The following is a 23,455-nucleotide window of genomic DNA, read 5'->3' as shown; positions in this document are numbered from 1 at the left end:
ACTTCGTCATAGACTTGTAATTGTCGTTTAATTTTAAATAATAAAGATGTATCATCTGCGAATAATACGACCTCGTGTCGGGACTCAATAAAACTAGGCAAATCGTTTATATATATTAGAAATAAAAAAGGACCCAAAATGGAACCCTGAGGTACACCCATTTTCAACGTGGTGCCTGAAGATCTATTTCCTTTCACATCTACTGTTTGTATCCTTCCTGATAAATAGGAAGTAATAAGTTCCAATGCACCATCCCTAATACCATAGTGATGTAGTTTCCTCACCAATGTTTCATGTTCAACACAGTCAAATGCTTTGGATAAGTCACAGAAAATTCCAAGACAATCATGCGATTCCTCCCAAGATTGAAATATATTTTTGATTAGATAAGCACCTGCATCAGTTGTAGAGCGACCCCTTGTAAACCCGAATTGTTTATTATGAAGCAGGTTATTTGAATTGAAATGTTCTAAAAGTTGTGTCAAAATAATTTTTTCAAAGATTTTACTCAACGTAGGGAGTACTGAAATAGGTCTATAGTTAGAGGGGTCATCAGTACTACCAGATTTAAAAAGAGGAATCACTTTACTATGTTTCATTAAGTCAGGAAATACACCACACTTAATACAATCATTAAAAATACTAACAAGATGAGAAGCAATAATGTCTATTACAGACTTCAAAACCTTTACTGATATTCCCCACAAATCAGCTGTATTTTTTACATTAAGGCTATTAAAACTTTTTATTATATTGTTTGAATTAATTTTCTTAAATTTAAAAATTTCATTGCATTTCTTGACATGGTTATGCAATAATATTTCAGCTGCTGTGGGGGATGAATTTAGAGATGTGGTAGTTGAAACTGGAATGTCAGAGAAAAACTTTTCAAAAGCATTAGCCACATCTTCATGACTAGTTACCAATTTATCGTCTATTTTTAACGAGAATTCTTGATGGCTATTTCTGACTTTTCCACTTTCTCTACCAATGATGTTCCAAGTCATCTTTATCTTGTCAGGGGCATTTTTGATTAAATCACTTAAATGTAAAGATTTTGCCGCTAAACAAACTTTTCTAAATAGTTTGGAATAGTTCCTGACATATTGATGAAATGTTTCATCATTATTATAAGCTTTTTCAGAGTACAGATCATACAATTTTTTTCTACTTTTGTACACTCCGGTGGTGGCCCACTCGCTGAACACCGTTTTGTTTTTTAATGTTACAGTTTTAGGAATAAATACATCAGTAAAGACCATATTAATTCTCTCAAACATATTCTGGTATGATAAATTTGGGTTTTTGTTATAAATAATTTCTGAATGTTCTTGCTTAATATTATTTCTAAACTTCTCAATTCGTTTTTTATTAATAGGAACAATCACAATAGTCTTATTTAACTCTTTGCAGTCAATCAGAACAATCACAATAGTCTTATTTAACTCTTTGCAGTCAAAAGATCGATTCTCACTTGTTTTGTTCGGAGCGGAAAGGAAATTCAAAGCGCCGTATAAACTAGAGATCCTTACGCGGAAGTGGCATTGCTTTTTTTATTGCTTAGATGGGTGGACTAGCTCACAGCCCACCTGGTGTTAAGGGGTTACAGAAGCCTATAGACATCAACAATCACCATCTAAAGACATGAATCTCAGTTTTTACAGTACAACGGCTGCCCCACCCCTCGAACCGAAACTAATTACTGCTTCACGACAGAGATAGGCAGGGTGGTGGTACCTACGTCTCCTGCCTATCAAGACGCCAGTAACAGGACTCTTCTGGTTGCAGTTGGCCGATTTCGGGCTATCGAAAATGGTCGAGGACAAGTCTTACTACAAGGCCTCGAGGGGCAAACTGCCTATTAAATGGATGGCGCCAGAGTCGATTAACTTCAGGCGATTCACGTCCGCTTCCGACGTATGGATGTTCGGTATGTGTCATGGAGGCAATGTAGTATTGTAGTAAACTGAAGTATTATAAGTTTAGTTTTATTGTTATATTTTGTGGTAAGTACTCTTATTTAAAAAAAATTTAATATGTGCTTAGCCGACTTAACCTAACAGGTGTATGGCTCTAATAAAGAATATAAAAATATAAAAAATAAATAAAAAATGTGCTTACTGGTGGTAGGGCGTCTTGTGAGTCTGCACGGGTAGGTACCACCGCCCCGCCTATTTCTGCCGTGAAGCAGTAATGCGTTTCGGTTTGAAGGGTGGGGCAGCCGTTGTACTGTCACAAGTGAAACCTTGAAATGAAATCCGCTGATTGAATAAACAGATAATTATAATTAAACATAAGGATGTTCTTTATACAAATTCCCGCATGATTTGAGTATCGAACCCTCAATCCTCGATTCAGCAGTCTGGGACAAACCACTGCGCCAAGAGGGGTCTCGTCATCGGTATAAAGCTGTACTGTCAAGCGGGATATCGATTTTTTTTTGCATGTACGGGTGAACGAGCTTACTTCCCATCTGGTGGTAAGCGACTAACCCATAGACATCGCAACGTGAATGCTGCCACCCGTTTTGAAACACGAGGTCAAAATCTCAATACAAAATTTTACAATAAGTCCTAACGTCAGTAATTATGGAAATTATATTCTTTGTGGATTTAATTTTAATCGCACGATGTTAATTCTTCGTCGTCGTCTATATAGTCTAGTCAACAAGTTCAAAAACGTGTTAAATAGACATAAAGCTCCTAAAAATATGTACGATAGCTCATTGGATGCGGAATGATGTCTACAAAAATGTTTTTTAAGGGCTTATTAGCACATAAAAAATTGCGATTGTTATAAACAAAATAAGATTTAAAAAAAAAGGAATTTGGTTTTTCCTTAATTATTTCTAAAATAATGATATTTAAGGAATTTTGAAAAAAGATCCTGAAAGAAGAGGAAATTTCCAATAAAAAAGTCCCAACTTCCGGAATTCTATCTCTATTATTTATAAAAAAAAATTAACGCTGAAAATAGCGCTCCGCGAGGTCGTTACGCCATAGGCGCGCCGTCTAAAAAGCCGGTATATCACCTAAAATATTTTTTTTATAGTATTAAATAACAATTTAAAAATTTGAATAAATTATGGTGTAATCTAAACACTTGAACGAAAAAAACCTCGGTGAAAAAAAAATTTTATATCGATTTTTCAAAAATTTACACCATTGTTAATTAACTAACTTTTTTCCAATCTCTGTTTTTATAAATTACGGTATAAAAGTTACAATAATTCATCTATAAATTTTTCCCTTCGTGGAGCTCTTATCATTTAAGTACTTAATAAAGTTAAGCAAAAAAATTTTTTTAATCTTTATTATTTTGATAATTATAATTTTTTTTAATTAACAAAAAATTAAATTTCTAAAAAATGTTATGAAAAGTAGTTTTTTTTCGTAATATCTTAATATTGCTGTTTTTGCATCTACCATAGGTAATAATTAACATTTAAAAAAAAAAATTACGCTGTTTGTTAAGAAATTGTTTATAAATAAATAGACTATTTTGGGATTTAAAAAAAAAAAAATTACCGTCTTATTGTATAGGTGAAATAAAGATTGTTTAAAAAAAAAATTTCTTAAATAAATGTTTTAATTGTTTAAAATCGTTTTTTTCATATTTCAATTGTTTAAATAATTAGTTAAGAAATTATTTTTTCTTAAAAATCATCATTGACTCTTTTCAGCGGATTAACAAAGAAATACATTTTTTTATAAATAATTTCATTATTTATTAACTTAACAATTTGTTATAAAAAATTAATATTAATCGTTATATTTTTTTTCGAAGACTACAAAAAACAACCATACATAACAAAATATAGAAAAAAAAAATTGTATTTTTTACAGCATTTTTAGATATTATATGATAATGAAATTACAGCCGTTACATAATTTGTCAAGCTATAAATTGTTATAACTTTTAAACTATAAGAGATACGGTAAAGGACACTCAGGTCATTTTTATAAAGGATTTATTTGTCTTTAAAATAAATTCAAAATCGATCCTGTAACTATTGTTTATTAGTTGTTATAAGCATTTGTTTATAAAAAATTAAGATTTTTTTGATATTTTTTGAAATTTCATAGCTTATAATTTGTTGAATAATATAGATACAGCTACGGACCCAAACTTTTTTGTTCTATGATAAAATATCTTTCTAATTACGTATAAATCATAGAAATATATAATTTTGTTTAAATAATATACTAGTTTTAATTTATACTTACCTCATTTACATTCTGCTATCGATCAGTTTTCATTTATTTATCAAATGCTTATAACAACTGATAAACAATAGTTACAGGATCGATTTTGAATTTATTTTAAAGATAAATAAATCCTTTATAAAAATGACCTGAGTGTCCTTTACCGTATCTCTTATAGTTTAAAAGTTATAACAATTTATAGCTTGACAAATTATGTAACGGCTGTAATTTCATTATCATATAATATCTAAAAATGCTGTAAAAAATACAATTTTTTTTTTTCTATATTTTGTTATGTATGGTTGTTTTTGTAATTTTTTGTAGTCTTCGAAAAAAAATATAACGATTAATATTAATTTTTTATAACAAATTGTTAAGTTAATAAACAATGAAATTATTTATAAAAAAATGTATTTCTTTGTTAATCCGCTGAAAAGAGTCAATGATGATTTTTAAGAAAAAATAATTTCTTAACTAATTATTTAAACAATTGAAATATGAAAAAAACGATTTTAAACAATTAAAACATTTATTTAAGAATTTTTTTTTTTAAACAATCTTTATTTCACCTATACAATAAGACGGTAATTTTTTTTTTTTTTTAATCCCAAAATAGTCTATTTATTTATAAACAATTTCTTAACAAACAGCGTAAATTTTTTTTTTAATGTTAATTAATACCTATGGTAGATGCAAAAACAGCAATATTAAGATATTACGAAAAAAAACTATTTTTCATAACATTTTCTAGAAATTTAATTTTTTGTTAATTAAAAAAAATTATAATTATCAAAATAATAAAGATTAAAAAATTTTTTTTGCTTAACTTTATTAAGTACTTAAATGATAAGAGCTCCACGAAGGGAAAAATTTATAGATGAATTATTGTAACTTTTATACCGTAATTTATAAAAACAGAGATTGGAAAAAAGTTAGTTAATTAACAATGGCGTAAATTTTTGAAAAATCGATATAAAATTTTTTTTTCACCGAGGTTTTTTTCGTTCAAGTGTTTAGATTACACCATAATTTATTCAAATTTTTAAATTGTTATTTAATACTATAAAAAAAATATTTTAGGTGATATACCGGCTTTTTAGACGGCGCGCCTATGGCGTAACGACCTCGCGGAGCGCTATTTTCAGCGTTAATTTTTTTTATAAATAATAGAGATAGAATTCCGGAAGTTGGGACTTTTTTATTGGAAATTTCCTCCTCTTTCAGGATCTTTTTTCAAAATTCCTTAAATATCATTATTTTAGAAATAATTAAGAAAAACCAAATTCCTTTTTTTTAAAATCTTATTTTGTTTATAACAATCGCAATTTTTTATGTGCTAATAAGCCCTTAAAAAACATTTTTGTAGACATCATTCCGCATCCAATGAGCTATCGTACATATTTTTAGGAGCTTTATGTCTATTTAACACGTTTTTGAACTTGTTGACTAGACTAATATGTCGTCTAAATATTTTATGCATACTACTACTGATGTTATTCAGGCGTCTGCATGTGGGAGATCCTGATGCTGGGAGTGAAGCCGTTCAGCGGGGTTAAGAACAACGACGTGATCGGCAAGCTGGAGAACGGCGAGCGGCTGGCCCTCCCCCCGCGCTGCCCCCCGCGCCTCTACTCCGTCATGTCGCGCTGCTGGGCCTACGAGCCCTCGCACCGCCCCGCCGCGCACCTCCTCAAGGAGACGCTCTTGTAACTATCCCGCCGGCTGACTTTATATTTTATTTTTAATAAACTTTCACCCCTCGATCTGTGACTACTATGCACCCGCGTGCGACGGGAACCGCATACCGTCATGTAAAGCGTCATGTAGCATAGGTACTGTCGACTCCCAATCCATCCTCAATAAATTCTCTTTGAAGGTTACCTCGTTGCCCCGTTGCTCTTTTCAGCACCCGCTTTAGCAGAACTAATCTAGGCAAGCACTCACCTACTCCTCGTCTAACTAACCTTTATAATAATCTAGGCAGAAAAGTTGAAAACCTTGACATATTTGGTAATTCCCTTCCAATATTCAAGAACAAAATTATAAAAAGTTGTTGTTGAACCTCAGCCTCAGCCTTGGTCTGAGTACTCGGATATTACTGTCCTTGTTGTCTTTCTTTTGTTTTTAATTTATTATTATTATTAATAGTATTATTAAATCTCTATTGATATATTAATCTAATGCATGCTGTGATTGCCTCTAATTAGAGTGCAGTTATCAATTGCTCTATACATGTCAATGTTATTTTATGTCATACTGTTAACCCTGTCGGTAATCCTTAAATAAATAAATAAATAAAAACTATTGTAGGCCAGTACGGGTAGGTGCCACCGCCCTACCCATGTCTGCCGCCAAACAATCTTTTAGTACGGCTCGAAGCCCACAGCCGCTAAACAAATCTAGGCTTCGATGTCATGTTTAAAGAGGCGTGGCGATATTCGTGATGACCACACAAAACCAGTGTGCAACTTTACTACGTTTGCCGCTAGGGGCGCTGTTCCGATTCCATACAAATTTAAGTTAACTTTTACGCGATCGAGAACGTTAAAAAACTCGCACTAAGCACACTAGTGACGTCAGTACTTCTATAGTAATATTATAAAGAGGAAAGATTTGTTTGTTTGTTTTTTTTTTTTTATTGCCTTTGTAGGCAGACGGGCATACGGCCCACCTGATGGTGAGTGGTTACCGTCGCCCATGGACTTCAGCAATGCAAGGGACAGAGCCAAGCCGCTGCCTACCGCTTAATACTCTCCACAAGCCTTGTTTGAAGAAGGACATGTCATAGCGCTCGGGAAACACCGTGGAGGGGAGCTCATTCCATAGCCGGATGGTACGTGGCAAAAAAGATCTCTGGAAACGCACTGTGGATGACCGCAGTGGCTCCAGGTAGTATGGATGAACTCTACTCCGTTTGTTTGTTTGTATTGAATTGGCTACGAAACTACTGAAGTGATTTAAAAAAAAAAATCACTGTGGAAAGCTACGCTATCTCCAGGTAGCATAGGCTATATTTATTATATTTAAAAAAAAATTAGAGATCTTTACTGAAGCTCCAATAATGTAACCCAATGTGTAAAAAAATTACTTAAAACTATTTACATCGCGTGCGCTACTACCCAAGCGAAGCTGGGGCAGGACGCTAGTAAGAAATAATATCGGATTGAAATGCGAATATTTGAATTGGTTGTGAACAGTGAGATATTACAAGAGGAGCGCAACACCGCGTGGGACACAATGCGGCGTGAGAACCGACGCGTGGCCGCCGCCTCGTGGGGCGAGCAGCCTCCGCCCAAACCGTCCAGACCTCATACCAACCTCAACGGTACCCAACCTTATTATTATTTTATTATATAGGTACATCCATGTTTATTGAACTTTGAATAAAAAAAAACGGCGCGCGTGCAACTTGGTGCACGTGAATGAAGTGAAACTTCTTTTTCGATGTGCGGTACTGTGATTTTCTTTCTTAATTTTTCATCCTTAAATCATATTGCCCTTGTAATAGGGAATGCTGTGCGTAAGAGATGCGACATCTTCAACATTTTTATTATAAATATCGCGCTCGCGCTGGCCTGTAACAGGTATACTACGCGCGTGCGTTTGAGTGTCGCGCATTCACTCTCGCTCTGTCTCTTTCTATTCCATGGTAGCGTTAAACGTTTAACGGTGAAACTGGAAAGGCCTACGAGTCATCAATAATCTTTCAATCACAAAAAAAAAGAACGTTTAACGCAGCCATGTTGGAAGTCGCATTAGAAGTTTCACTTCAATATACTAGCGCACGTCTCATTGGAGCCGCGCGGTGACGCCAAAAAGCTCGCCGAGTAGTCTTAATTTTTTATTTTATCTATTTAATGTATCGCATTGTTTATTTATTTTTTGGTGTACAATAAAAAATACTCTCCCTAGTTATATATATATAAATGAATTCCTGTTCGTTAGTCTCGCTAAAACTCGAGAACGGCTGGACCGATTTGGCTAATTTTAGTTTAGAATTATTTGTGGAAGTCCAGAGAAGGTCTAATAGGTAGATAAATATGAAAATTCTCAGAATTAAAAAAAATAACAATTTTGATTGTCCTTTGATGTGTTTCCCACCGGATGGATTCCTTTTGTCTTTTATTTATCGATTGAGGCACTACGAAGTCTGCCGGGTCAGCTAGTCTATTTATATAATGATGTCCAGCAGCAGCGGAGGGGAGCGCGGCGGCGGCGGGCGGGGCGCCGCAGACTTACATCGTGGCGCAGAACCCGCTCGTGCTGGCGCACCTGCTGCGGGAGAACAAGGCGCGCGCGCTGGAGCCGCGGGCCTACACCACGCCCGCCTCGGTATTCAACACCGTCGCCGTAGACTTCGCGGAGACTCTACCGGAGAACGACCCCGCCATCGTCGATAAGATCATCCACCCCAAACCAGACGAGACCATCGACATCCCCCTCCAGACCGCCCCCATCCCCGCCGCCAGCCTGCAGAAGCTAGACCCGGTCGTGCCGCCGCCCGAGGAATCTGACGAGACTCTCACAGTGGTGGTCGGCGCCCGCGAGAGCTGCGACAATCTGTGTCAGAATATGCAGAGTGCGTCTCCCGGCGAGGAGGCCGCCGCGGAGTCCTACAGCAACCGCGTCAGGTCTCTGGAGAGGAGCACTCGCGCCCCGCTGTCCACTGTGGAGCGCGGCCCCGTGCGCGTGGGGTCGCTGGAGCGGACCGCACGCGTGTCTCGGCGTGGGTCCCCGGTGGGTGCGGCGCCGCTCGCCCGGCAGCACTCGGTGCCCGCGTCGCCGCCGCCGCGCGCGCGCCGGGACCGCGACGTGGGGCAGTTCTCGGTGCAGGGCACGACCAACGCGCAGCTGGCCGCCAGCGTCGTCAACAAGATGCGGCAGCAGCCCGAGCCGCCGCTGGTGGAGGAGATATACGACTTCGGCGGCGACAACGTGAGGAGCTGCGTGGCGGTGGCCGCCCAGCGCGCCCGGGGGGGGCCGCGGGGGCGGGGGGCGGCGGGGGGCGCGCGCGCGCAGGTGATGCCCGCAGCATGTGTCGGTTGGCCGGCAGTAGGCCCGCGCCCTGTAGATACACCGCTAGAGCATGCTCGTGTCACGGTTTTGTGTTCCTTTGATTTAGTTGTTTCCGCTGGCAAATCGGTTTTTTTGGTAGCTGTTTTTTGTAGTCGAATGTAAATATGTTTTTTTCTTTTTTCGTTGTAAATGAGTTTTACTTTTTTTTGCAGATATTTTTATGTGCGTATGGTTGGGGGGTACTCCGGTAGATTTTTTGTGATTTTTTTGCAATAATAAAATTTTTTATTTTTTTTTATTTGAAGTTACTTGTGAATTATCTATTTTATTTATTTAATGTTTGATACGAATTTATATGTTCGTGTGTGTTCACAAGTAATTTCGTATGACGTACTAACATTGTTGGTGTGAATTCTTAATATAAAACATAACTGGGATTCGGTTGGGAAATGTTAACATTCCATATCTCTACTAAAAATAAAATGTATTTTTGTACAAACGAAGTCACTAACAGCAGTGTTAGTTCATTGTGTAAATTTAAAAAAAGAAGTGTTCTGTTCATCATAAAATATTAAAATAAACATTAATATTTTCTGATTACTAAAAATGAATTACATATGAGGAAAAGGCGTAATTATGTAATCAGAAAATTTTGAACTGGTTATTTTAATATTAAATTGCTCATTTGAAACCACGACAAAATTCTTCCTGTTGGAAATGAATGAAGAAATGATTAATTTATTTATGTTTAAATAAATTAATCATTTCAAGCCAAAGTTCTTCCATTATAAAATCTTAGAAAATTTCCTTTTAAACTCATTTAATTAGTTGATGATTGCCCGTTTGTGAGATAAGATAATATATTGTCTGAATGTTTCTCTACCTATAACTATAATTTAATTTTTTTAAATTTCAAATATTAAAAAAAAGACGAAAATATATTGATTTTTTTAAAGGTATTTAAATAACAGATCGTTTATCACGTCCAACATGCAATTTATTGCTTAGATCGGTGGACGAGCTCACGGCCCACCTGATGTATAAGTGGTTACTGGAGCCCATGAACATCCACAGCGTAAATGCGCCACCCACTTTGAGATATATGATGAGATAGTTCTAAGATCTCAGTATAGTTACAACGGCTGCCCCACCCTTCAAACCGAAACGTATTAATGCTTCACGGCATCAGTGATCTGATTCGTGTGTCCGCCTGCGCAGAGTCCGGAGTTCGACACGGAGCAGGCGGTGGAGCGGCGGCTGCTGGCGGAGCTGGCGCGGCAGCAGCACCAGAGCGAGGAGGACCGGAGGTGGCTCCAGATGCAGGAGGACAACTTGGTGAGCAACGTCGCGGGACTTGCGTCGGCTCTGCGGCTCGGAACGTTGCTCGTGCTGACCAAGCAGTATTGGTTCTATGAGCGAGCATTGTCAGTGTCAGTAACCGAGTAGTCATCAAACGATGTGTACAGATATAGCGAGAAAAGATTTTCCTTTGTAATTTGGAAAAGTTCGTATTTATCGTGCTCTCTCAAATAGATTCAGTACCCATCTTGAAGCCGTAGGGGTAAGTCAGCAGAGCAATATATACAGGGTTACAGGTTAAGTCGACCTATTCCCGTTAAGAGCGTGTAGCTTACATCATTTCTGACTGATTTGACTATGAAACACCCTATCCTAAATCTAACCGATCTGGAGATATTTCAATTTAATGGTTTTTTATAAAAAATACCCGATTTTCGGCTATCAGCTTAGATATTTTGAAATGCATAAGTCTTATTATTATTATTACATGATTTTTACTTGTAAAATAAGATGCTGTATGACCCCAATAACCAATATTGTACGTAAAATGAATAAACAAGTCGTTTTAGACGATTAAAACTTATAAAAACTAATAAAAAATTAGAAAGATTATTTTTCTTTCAAGGATATCTTAAAAAAATACTATGGCGCCTGTTTGGCAGATGTGCTTAACAATATCTACGTTTCATCAGCTATCCAACGAGGTATGACAATCTAGGGTTTAAATAAAACATCATAGAAATTATTTAGTTGCGAGCCTCCAGGTAGCAGTTCTAACAGTCCCTCGCCAATTGTCCTTCAATGTTAATGCAGTGCGTGCGAGCGAGACAGCCTGAATGTGTGGATGGGCATTATTTCCAATCATTTGATTGGGCCTTACTTTCTCCCCTACAATTTAAATGGGGAATACTATGAACATTTCCTGCGAGGAGACCTAAATGACCTATTAGATGATTTGCCCCTCAATCTGATTCAAGACGTGGCTTCAGCATGATGGCTGCCTTGCGCATTTCAGGAGAAGTGCCAGAGAATAGCTAGACACAAATTATCCAAACAAACGAATTGAACGAGGTGGGCCTATACCCTGGCCAGCCATAAGTCCGGACCTGGATTTTTATGTGTAGGGGGACACATGAAGTCTCGTGTATAGTGAGCCCAACCCAATTTCATCAATTGAAGTATTGAGACACAGGATTATTAATGCGGTGAATGAAATGAGAAGGAAATTAATTACTGGTGTGATAAAACTGGACTTCGTAAAATAATGCGAACATGTGTGTAAAACGGTCACGGACATGTTGGGCATGAAATTTAGACCTTAGGATGTTTTGTTGGAACTTAAAAGTTTAATAAATGTAGTATCTTGTACATACTTGTTTTATTTAGCCTCCCCTGTAGCCTATAAAACTAAGTGTTTTCGACAAATTTTTGATAAAACCTTAGATTGCTATACCTCGTTGGATAGCTGATGAAACGTAGATATTGTTAAGCACATCTGCCAAACAGGCACCATCATATTTTTTTAAGATATCCTTGAAAGAAAAATAATCTTTCTAATTTTTTATAAGTTTTAATCGTCTAAAACGACTTGTTTATTCATTTTACGTACAATATTGGTTATTGGGGTCATACAGCATCTTATTTTACAAGTAAAAATCATGTAATAATAATAATAAGACTTATGCATTTCAAAATATCTAAGCTGATAGCCGAAAATCGGGTATTTTTTATAAAAAACCATTAAATTGAAATATCTCCAGATCGGTTAGATTTAGGATAGGGTGTTTCATAGTCAAATCAGTCAGAAATGATGTAAGCTACACGCTCTTAACGGGAATAGGTCGACTTAACCTGTAACCCTGTATATAGAGCAGATAATATGTAATTCAAATATTCGGTATATATGTTCATTTCCCAGTCTTTATTTATTTATTTTTTATTGCTTAGATGAGTGGACGAGCTCACAGCCCGTGCAACACCTGGTTACTGGAGCCCATAGACCTTTACAACTTAAATGCGCCACCCACCTTGAGATATAAGTTCTAAGATCTCAGTATAGTTACAACGGCTGCCCCGCCCTTCAAACCGAAACACATTACTGCTTCACGGCAGAAATAGGCAGGGTGGTGGTACCTACCCGCGCGGACTTACAAGAGTTCCTACCACCAGTTTTTTCTAATAAAATTTTTCGTTTCTCAGAAAAAGAGATTGTCGAGCGTGCAGCCGTGTCCGGAGTCCGATCCCGCGCCCGCGGAGCCCCGGCCTCCCACTCAGCCCCATTCCGGTACGTCCGTCCGTACGTGAACATCGACCCACAATATACATACATCGAAGGGTGAAAAGATATTTTATTTAAGCGACGCCTATGCAATTTCTTTGCGGTAGGCAGGGGCTTGGCTCTGCCCCTGGCATCGCTGAGGTCCATGGGCGACGGTAACCACTCACCATCGGGTGGGCTGTACGCTCGTCTGCTTACAAGAGCAATAAAAAATCTATACATATAAATAAAATTAGAGTGTCTGTTTGTAATATTGAAATAACCGGCACATACACCAAAATAACATTTTTTACTATTTTTGTCTGTTTGTCTGTCTGTCTGTTTGTTACGGCTAATCTCTGGAACGGCTGAACCGATTTTGACGGAGACTTTCACTAATAGGTAGCTGATGATATAAGGAGTAACTTTGGCTACTTTTTTTAGACTAGCTTCGCCCCGCGGCGTCACCCGAGGTACGCGAATAACCGCGGGTTACATTACGGGACTCGGCTATCAATAATAAAATTTAATGTTTCCGAAGCGAAGCGAGGGCTGGTCCCTAGTAAAAAATAAAATCACAGGAGAGCCATTTAAAAAGCGTAATATTTAGAATAAAAATATCACAACAAAAAAAAATCTTCAATTATTTCAATGGAGTAAACCAGAGAGACCAAAATATAAGACCAAATAAAATGCGCTTTTAATTACAAAAGATAAATGTCGCGTGTCAAACGAAGTGTCGCTTAAAACAAATAGCCTTTCGTCGCTCGTCGATACGTGAATTTTACATTTTTCATAATTTTACACTATCCAGAACAGAAATTAGTATTTGAAAGAGACCATATTCTTTTATTTATTTATTTATTATTTATTAGATCAGTGGACGAGCTCACAGCGCACCTGGTGTTAAGTGGTCACTGGAGCCCATGGACATCTACAACGTAAATACCGCCACCAACCTTGAGATATGAGTTCTAAGGTCTCAGTATAGTTACAATGGCTGCCCCACTCTTCAAACCGAAACGCGTTACTGCTTCACGGCAGAAATAGGCAGGGTGGTGGTACCTACACGCGCGGACTCATAAGAGGTCCTACTACCAGTTCAGTGTTGATTAAAGTTATGAAAAAAAACCCATAAAATTTCAGCGGCAAACTCCTCAGAGACAAGTCCAGCGAATACCGTTAAAGGAAGAGACAAATCGGCCAGTGACGAGAAGGTATGTAGACAAAATTGAATGTTGGCGTAAATGATAAAGAATCTTTAGGGGTATTCTTAAAACAGTCTCTTCTATAACTAAGGCCTTGTCCGCACTGCGATATTTCACGGCGCGTTTTTTTTTCTTGTAATTCTGTAACACATTTAATCCTATAGGAGTAGTCGTACTGGCGGTATAAAATCGTGCGGGAAAAATTAGTGAATTGATACAAATTGAACGCGAAGCGGTGCGATTCATTTCCACGCGTTTTTTTTCCTATTCCTATTCTGATAGCCTTGGGAGGCTATTTCAGCTTCTCCTTGACGTGTAGGTGAGCTCACGGGGCTCAAACCGGGAGTGCTGCTAACACTGGCACAAAATACGTAGGAGGCAGGAGTATAATAGGTATAGGTAAGAAAAAAATATATCTTAATATATATAAATCACGTGTCACGTTGTTTGTCCGCGATGGACTCCTAAACTACTTAACCGATTTTAAATTGAATTTGCACACCGTGTGCAGTTTGATCCGACTTGAAATATAGGATGGTTTTTATTTCGATTAATGGTCGCAATATTTATTAATTAATAATAAAATGATTTCTTATGTTAATTGTAAATGACAATTGTAATACTGTTTGACATTAATAGGCTAATAGATGGCGCTGTGTTAAAAATACCAACATTTCACATAAGCTACAATTTAATGGCATAAACACCACGTGCTGCTGAGGCCAAAGTATAAGTGAAATTTATTTCGTATTAAACGCAATACAATGAAATCCAATTGTTCCTACTTTGTCAATTTTTGGTATTAGCATAGCCGGCCGCGTGTTATATAGAAACAAAAATCTTAGCCACAGCAACGTGTGGCCGGGTCTGCTAGTATATCGACGCTTGAAAGGCAAACGTGACTAAGCGACAATGCGTGAACTTTACAGTAGACTAATTTGAAGTTGACGTACTTGAAAAAAAAAAAAATTTAACGAATCTAACTATAGGTTTGAAATGATTTTAATAGACCTAGAAACATTTTTTTCTGCATCAAATATGATTATTGCCTATCATTTATATACAAAGTAGTTATTGTCGCTTAGTCACGTTTGCCTTTCAAGCGTCGATAGATATATTTATACATATGAGTCGCAATAACAATACCAGCGTGTGTGGTCGTCGCAGCGCTCCCGCAAAAGCGAGGACCCCGTGTACGTGGCGACGACGGGCGTGGTGCGCGGCGTGATGCGGCTGGCGGCGGGGGGCGCCGGGGGGCCGGGGGGGCCGGGCGGCGGGGGGCCGGGCGCCGTGCTGGGGGCCGTGCGCCACGTGGGCGCGGAGCTGAGGACGCTGTGCGGCACCGTGGACCTGCTCGTGGGGCTGTACCCGCCCGCCGCGCAGAGGTACCTTACTATTATTTGTCTCTCTCACGACATACCAACTTTTCGCTACAGAACCAACTCAATTAACTGTGTTATTAAGCAGTAAGAAAAGTGCTAATAAAATCTTGATAACATTTAAATTTAACGATAACACACCAGTTTATCAATAAAAAAAGGAGTCATCGAAATAGTTCCTTCTAGAATATGACTAAGGTAACGCACATAAAATAGCAGCCGAATTGATAACATGTTTTTTTGAGATCGGTTCAATAATTCATAAACCCACGTTCACTTTAATCGATGCGTATTGCAGAGAGGTCGAAATGGCCCATCAGGTCCTGAGCAAGGACATGGCGGCGCTGGTGGAGGCCATGCGTCTCGCCATCCAGTACCACGACACCACGCTGCACCATGAGTACACCAAGTACGTATGAGGTGCCGTGTGGCGCTGCAGCAGACCCGAAGTGGGGACTGGTTCCTTTTGAGTGAACACGTTTTTACTTCTTTCTTTTTAGAAGAAAGGGATAGATAATCGGACTTAGACTTCGACACACAATACATCGTCTTCTTGCATTAAAACTGTACTAGTGGTCCCGCAGAAGGCGGAATTCGACTTTAATCAATTGAAATTTTATGTTTATACATTATTATGGTTCTATTGTCAAATACTATTGTACTTATATAATATTATCACAGATTTCACTAAAACTACACTATACATAAATAATAATAAAGACAAACAGTTTTCATCTATTCTCAATTTGACGACAGACTTTATACACTAACAAAAGTTTGACAATTGACAATAAAAAAAGAGTATATTTATATATATGTGTTGTGTCAAATACATGGTAGTGTGTAATGTTTTCTTTATTGATTTAATGTATCTTTTATGCATTATTTATAAAATATATTAGCATTGTGCACTTCTTCTCTATATTCTCTATAAGTGTGGAAACTTTCATACACCTCCGTCCGCGCAATTTTCGTAAAAAGGGATACAAAGTTTTTGCTTCACGTATTAATATATAGATAATCTCAAAACTTACTAATTTTGCAGGAGAGTGTTTTAAAGGTTTAAGTAACATATTGTAATCTATCTATCTCTATATATAAGAATGAATTGCTGTTCGTTAGTCTCGCTAAAACTCGAGGACGGCTGGACCGATTGGCTGATTTTGGTCTTGAATTATTTGTGTAAGTCCAGAGAAGGTTTAAAAGGTAAATAAATATGAAAATGCTCGGAATTAAATGAAAATAACAATTTTGTTTTCCCTTTGTTGTGTCCCCCGTCGGACGGATTCCTTTTACGTCTTTTATTTATCGATTGAGGCACTACGAAGTCTGCCGGGTCAGCTAGTATTTTTAATATTAATCATCTTTGCAACATTTATTTTTATTTTTTTACTAGTTACATTATCTGTCTTTTAAAGAAAGATAAAATTATATATTAATTTTGTTAATAGTAGTCAAAATATAGATAAATAAAAAAAAAAAAACTAAAACTAAACTACGCTCTTTTGACAGTATTTATTAGAAAAATACTGGTGATGATACTAAATGATTCCGCATATTAACTCAATTTCGAATATTTTTTGAAATTGTACAGTACAGTTTTAATGCGAAAAGACGCAACATGTGTTACGGTTTTTAGTTTTATTGATATTTTTTTTAAATCGACGATTATCTGTCTATTTCAGGAGCATGCTTGCAGCCGCCCACGTGCTGGCGATGGACGCAAAGAACCTCCTCGACGTGGTGGACTGCATCAGAGACCGACTGCCCAACATCGACTGGCGCGCCGCCCTCGCCGAGCAGCCGTCCCCGCAGCCCCAGAACCAGACCCTCACGTCGCAGAACCAAGTGTACGCGGCCCAGAGCGTCACCTTCACACCGCAAAACCCGATACTCAGTAATCAATCGTCCGTGCAAGAAGAGGAGATCCCTCCCCCGAAGCCGGACTTTAAAATCAACCAGCCCGTCACCACCAGTCAGATAGTCGTCACCGAGCACGTGCCCAAAGAGCACAGCAGTCTCCCCGCCACGTCCAATAGAGTTTCCGCCCTCATCCATAACTACAATTTGTATGGGAACGTCAGAGATCAGCACATATATGGCAACACTGAAGTCGTCCCGCTGCACCACTCCGCGTCGGTCGACGATTCCAGGATCGACGCGACGTCCACGGAGACGGTGAGGAGTCGAGTCCAGGCGATAAGCGGCAGACTCGATACGCCGCCCCTGTACTCCGTCAGCAAAAAGATGGCCGTCGATCAGAACGTCGGGCACAGCGATCAGGGGTGAATGTTGCCAGCTTTAAACGAAGCCGCTTTTGTAGTAGATTTTTACTCCGCGTGGAGTTTCGACAGCTTTACATCATTTTTTTAAGGCTATGACATAGAGTGCGATGTTAGAATGGACTAGTCTAGTAGTTACAGGAACATACGGCTCAGGAACCGTAACATTTTCTATTAATTAATGAATTAAAATAATAATTTGCCGCTTTTACTTCATGCTACTTCGCTATTCAAGGCATACAATATTCTTTATCGAAAAAAAAAAATACGTCATATTATTTCCTACCACATATCGCCTTTTGGTATTAAAATTGTACAATTTCCAAAAATATTCGAAATTGAGTTAATATGAGTAAACATTTGGTATCATCAGTATTTTTTCTCATAAATACTGTCAAAAGAGCGTAGTTTTGTTTTTTTGTTTTTTATTTATTATCTATGTTTTGACAACTATTAAGAAAATGAATACATAATTTTAACTTACTTTAAAAGACAGATAATGTAACTGGTAACTAATAAAAAATAAATGTTGCAAATATAATTAATATTAAAAATATTACATGTACATAAACCTTTAAAACACTCTCCTGTAAAATTAGTAAGTTTTGAGATTATACAGTTTTAATGCGAGAAGACGATATTACATTTCATTGAAAAGTTTATTCACACATACATAAAATTTTAATAGTTAGATTAACAATATTTTTTTTCTAATAGCTTTAATACGCAAGTAATACGGTTCAAATTCATGAAACCGGTTGAGGAAGACGTTACCTTCAACAAGTACTGTGAATCGTAAAGCCATTATTGAAAAAAATATTGAACACTTTTAATAATGTGTTAAAATCGTTTTAGTGAAATTAACATATCATCGCTATTGTTGTGCTTCAAATTAACTTATCGTGTTTCGTGTATGATATGATAATATCGACGCTTGAAAGGCAAAAGTGACTAAGCGACAATAACTGCTTTGTACATAAATGACAGGCAATAACCAAATTCGATGCGCAAAAAAAAAAAAAATTCTAGGTCTGTTAAAATCATTTCAATCCTACAGCTACTAGCTAGATTCGTTAAAATAAATTTTGTGTTCAGGTATTTCAACTTTAAATTAGTCTACTGTAAAGTTCATTGTCGCTTAGTCACGTTTGCCTTTGAAGCGTCGATATGGACTTTTATTTTTCTCTTTATATCAATGTTGTCGGCTAGTATAGAATCTTTCAAAATTTCTTTCGTACTTATATACCAAATATTTATCTCTTTTAATCGTGAGCGGTTGGATTCAGTCACACTTGTTCGAATATTTAAAGAAACCATTGTCTGTCTACTGTGTTTTTTTTTTTGTTAAAATATGATTTTGGAGATTTTGTCTACATAAACATTGTCATTTTCATAACACCAATAAAAAAAAGCGGCTCAATTTTTTGTAGATTTCGTTCGGAATGTTCTTGTAAACAACTCACATAACTCAATAATGAAAAGTCTACGGATAAAATTGATTTGTGATAATATTGCCAATAACGACCTAAAATACCGTATAAGGATATACACGATATAATATGCACATTCCTCAATAATTGCACCACTAAACGTAAGTATTACATAATTATTTTTCGTACAGATTTTACATTTTTTGGTGTTGGTAACACCGTTTTGTACCGTTTTAACATCATAAGTTAAAGAATACAATAAACAGCCACAGAACAAACATTGAAATTATTCAAGTATTAATATTTTGTATTTAACATGTCATTATAATGTATATTTTCTTTCTTTAAGTATATAATAATACTACGTCACAATTATGCATTTATCTTTTAATAATGCGCAGGATTTGCTAATTTCCTTTGTAAAAATGTATAAAATTAATTTTATCAATAACGTTACATGTGTTACATTGAACACCTTATCCAAAGCTATTTTAAGTTTAGATCTCAAGGATTTTTCTAGATTTTTAGAGATTACTTTGTAAAATGGACTAATTTTTGTAATAGTAAATGAAAAAAGAATTTATTTATTAAAAGAATCTACGATTTTGTTTGTATAGTTGATTTTATAATTATAGTTTTTGTTTGAGATGTCTTGGGATAATGAGATAACACAATCAATTAAAAAAATATCTAACTACTCTCAGAAAATACTCCAACAAAATGAATAGAGCATAAGTGTCTCATTGTTTCAAAATGTTGAATTGTATTCGAAATGTTGTTTTTGAGGGAGTCAAACAAAGAATTTGATTAATGCCACATTACCTTTTTTTTTGCCACGTTACCTAAAACTACTTTGGATAATATTTTTTTTCTAATTATACAGAGTACACTAAAATATAACCTCTATGATTCAAAAATATGTTTATAGATCAAACAATAGTCCGTTACTGCATTTTGCTTAAATAATCTGTGGCGTTTCAATAACCTTTTTCTCAGAAATGATATTTCAAGAAAATGTGGCATTATGAAGTCATTGTTAAGCCGTCAGTAGTGTAAGCAGGATGTCATTCCAAAGTATATCATATAGTAAGAGATAGCCGTAGTTGTAGTGGTGAGCTGCCCGCGATAACCGACTGTACCCCGAGGTGAACCGGATTCTGTTTACGCAACTAAATAAAGAAAAAAAAAAAGAAAACCAGTGGCATTTTTATTTATACTTATCTATACTTATTAATATTATAAAGAGGAAAGATTTGTTTGTTTGTTTATATTGAATTGGCTCCGAAACTACTAAACGGATTTGAAAAAATCTTTCACTGCTTGGAAGCTACACTATTCCCGAGTGACATAGGCTATAATCTTTTTCGAAAAAAATTATGATTCCTCACTAAAACTCAAATAATGTAACCCAAGATGTAAAAAAAAATTACCTAAAATATTCTTTACATCGCGTGCCCTGCAAAAACTATTGATGATAGAATAACGTAATGTACTACGACTTTGTAGAATACATTATTATTTACAAAAAGAGTCACGACAGCATATATCTAACTATTATAGTTATGCCACAATAAGCGGGCCGCTAGTTTTTTATATAGTTACGAAGTCACGATCTGCACTAGTGAAGAAGCTGTTAAGAAGTTCGGAGATACGGGGTTTTTGTTTTTGATGGTCGCACGCATCAGCTCTCCTACTCTTCTCGTCGAACCCGTCGGTTGTGAACAAGAGCTCGGCGAGTAAATTAACCTACAGACACAGCAGCCCACTGAGTTTCTCGCCGGAACTTCTCAGTGGATCGCGTTTCCGATCCGGTGGTAGATTTTGCGAAGCACTGCTCTTGCTAGGGTTAGTTAGTGTTAACGATGCTGGCATGTTTGAGCCCCGCGAGCTCACCTACTTGTTAGGTTATGCTGACAGCCTCTCAAGGCTATCAATTTAGATAGGGAAAAAAGAGATAGACGGTGATGATCTTCATGAATTGCTGGATTCACACATTCCAAAACTAATAATTGTCGGGCCTATAGAAAAGCGAGAACATTAATAAGGTAAGGAACAATCTGTTTCGTTAGGCCCAGTTGAATTAAAAACTTCAAATGACGATGTTGCAAAATTAAAAAAAGGTCTTGTTTGGTTCAATTGAAAAAGGATTATAAATTTTAAAAACAAACTCCAATGAAAAGCGCCTTTCTATGACATGAACGGCGAATAAAAAAATAAAAATACATGTGTGCAATTCACACGTGGTAGAAGTGAAACCTTCCAAAATTAAAATACAATTATCCTAAACGTCTTAAGTATATGTAAAATTTTGTCATTAGTAAATAATTGTAAAGTAGCGCCCTCTGTGAATTGATATTTTAATTTCACGTATAATCCTAAATTAAAATTCACTACAAGAGCTTTCATACCCACGTTAGTATTAAAAAATCTCACAGATGGCGCTGTATTAAATAGTATGTATATTTCTGTCTCATTCTTTGCTGGCTTCATCCTACACATTTTTGGTTTTTTCCGTTGCATCCGGTTTGAAATCACAACGATTCTAAAGAAGTTTTCACTTCAAAAATTACTGACCCGCTAAACGAAATTTTCCGTAAGAAGAAAAACTTAACTCGTCTGGCGACATTGTCAGAACTTATGAAACCTTCGACGTCAAAATCACTTCAGCTTACGCTGTTTTAATAATTAACATGATACTATAGTACATTTGAGTGTTTCAAAAGAATCAAATTCGGTGAAGATATAAAAATATTTGGCTTAAAGGACTAGAATCCTGTTTACTGCTTAATTTTTTTAATGGGAAAAGCAAAAAAAGAATTCATTTTTTTATAATTTATTTAAACAAAATACAAAGCAATAATTCACTGTTTTTGGTTTTAAAATGTTAATGCGACAATCGTTATACAAACACTACAATATCTAGAAAATCCGTTACTAGATTTCCAGCGATGTATTCATTTTATTCAGATTAGAGGAAATTATTTAATTCGGGTCAGAATTAAAATTTGATTATTTTTAAATAAACGAATTATTTAGCGAAATGTTTATCATATTATTGGAACATATCGCTGCAGTGTCACGCCATTTTGATAAGTTTCAGTTCATTTGAGATCCTTTTTACTGTTACGTTGCACACATTCATAAGTTTTAATGCACATATTACTGTGACCCTCTAAGCTTTTCTCTAAATTTATTGGGATTTATGGGAAATCTGAAATTTAACAGCAGCCTTATTGTCCAGCATCATCTGATTTTGACATTTGACATTGGCATTTGGCATTCCTTTATCTGCACTAACGTCGAATATTTTCATTTGAAATCATTAAAATCATTTTATTGTTTTTTTTAATTTTATCTACGTAATGTAACATACTTTTTAGAGTTCAGCTGACGCGTTCTATCCTCGATCATACGGAGAACAAGTCCGTCAGCTGCCTTAGCTCTACATTATCATAAGTAAACAAGTATCTGTGCTTAGCTTACTGTAAACACAACTTAAGTAGCTTAGAAACTTATTTTCATTTCGGATTCGGCGGTCCCATTAACGTTTGTATTCGTTTCAAAGTAAGGACCCTCCTTTTTAATGAACTTTTACTTTTTGCATTCTTTATGGCTACATTAATGAAAGGTCATCTACAATAATCAAGACAAAAGAAACTCGTAAACCGTCTTGGTACATAAAGGATTTTATTTGTAATACTCAGGAAATACTGTAAAAACACTAAAATTATTTATTTTACATCATACATTCTGTATTGGTTATGTAAACACTTTAAGGTTATATGTAAAACTTTCATTTTTAATGTAGCCATAAATTATTCGTAAATATTTAAAATTAAACGTATTTATGCTCCTAAATGTTATGAAAAAGGATATAAAAACCATATCGTTGAGGTTGTTCACGTTTCAAAGGTTTACTTGTGTAGACCTTTCAATGAAAAAAAAAGCTATGTCATAGATGAGAGACAGTGTAGATGTGCATCAGGAATTATTGTTATATCTCTTTCATTTTAATAATACGCAATGTGAATACCTTTTGTTATTTGAATACTAACAATAACCCCCCACGCACACCCCCTGTCTATTTTTGATTTCCCACTGCGAACATATTTAATAAACTATTTTCATTTATCTGAACACTGCTGTTAGCTAATTTAAATTTGTTACATCAATAATTGTAGAAGCACAATATATATTATAATCAATTGTAAATTAAACGGACAGCAAGAAAAAAAATAAAAACAAATAATCGTACGCACACTTACGTACAATTTAGAACTAACACAGATTATTTGTAGGCGTGTTCGTAATATTGCACTTTTAACATTATTCAAATATTAGAACATGTTAAAATTTTGCACGTGAAATAAACAACTTAA

The 23,455-nt window shown here is 36.2% G+C and overlaps 1 protein-coding gene and 1 long non-coding RNA gene across 9 annotated transcripts in view; one reads left to right on the top strand and one right to left on the bottom strand.

Moving 5' to 3' along the window:
• LOC101745942 (focal adhesion kinase 1) overlaps positions 1-20,271 on the top strand; it is a 203,192-nt gene extending 182,921 nt beyond the window's left edge. For 5 of the 8 annotated variants that reach the window (XM_038018048.2, XM_038018046.2, XM_038018045.2 and 2 more), the window contains 10 exons: positions 1,789-1,930; positions 5,707-5,911; positions 7,403-7,530; positions 8,395-9,224; positions 10,440-10,556; positions 12,720-12,804; positions 13,924-13,994; positions 15,153-15,370; positions 15,663-15,773; positions 17,050-20,271. In XM_038018048.2, the coding sequence (XP_037873976.1) occupies positions 1,789-1,930; positions 5,707-5,911; positions 7,403-7,530; positions 8,395-9,224; positions 10,440-10,556; positions 12,720-12,804; positions 13,924-13,994; positions 15,153-15,370; positions 15,663-15,773; positions 17,050-17,653 (2,511 nt within the window). In that variant the 3' untranslated portion in view covers positions 17,654-20,271. The remainder of the gene's footprint in view (positions 1-1,788; positions 1,931-5,706; positions 5,912-7,402; positions 7,531-8,394; positions 9,225-10,439; positions 10,557-12,719; positions 12,805-13,923; positions 13,995-15,152; positions 15,371-15,662; positions 15,774-17,049) is intronic. The other 3 variants (XM_062674323.1, XM_038018044.2, XM_038018050.2) reach the window with 3 other exon arrangements.
• Positions 1-23,455, bottom strand: part of LOC134200745 (uncharacterized) — a 188,368-nt gene that overhangs the window by 1,047 nt on the left and 163,866 nt on the right. The gene's annotated exons all lie outside the window — the stretch shown is intronic.

The sequence above is a fragment of the Bombyx mori genome, chromosome 20 (genome assembly GCF_030269925.1).
Source record: "Bombyx mori chromosome 20, ASM3026992v2".
NCBI classification, from domain to species: Eukaryota; Metazoa; Arthropoda; class Insecta; order Lepidoptera; family Bombycidae; genus Bombyx; species Bombyx mori.
Note: the sequence above shows the minus strand (reverse complement) of the source record. Positions and strands in the feature narration are given on the sequence as shown.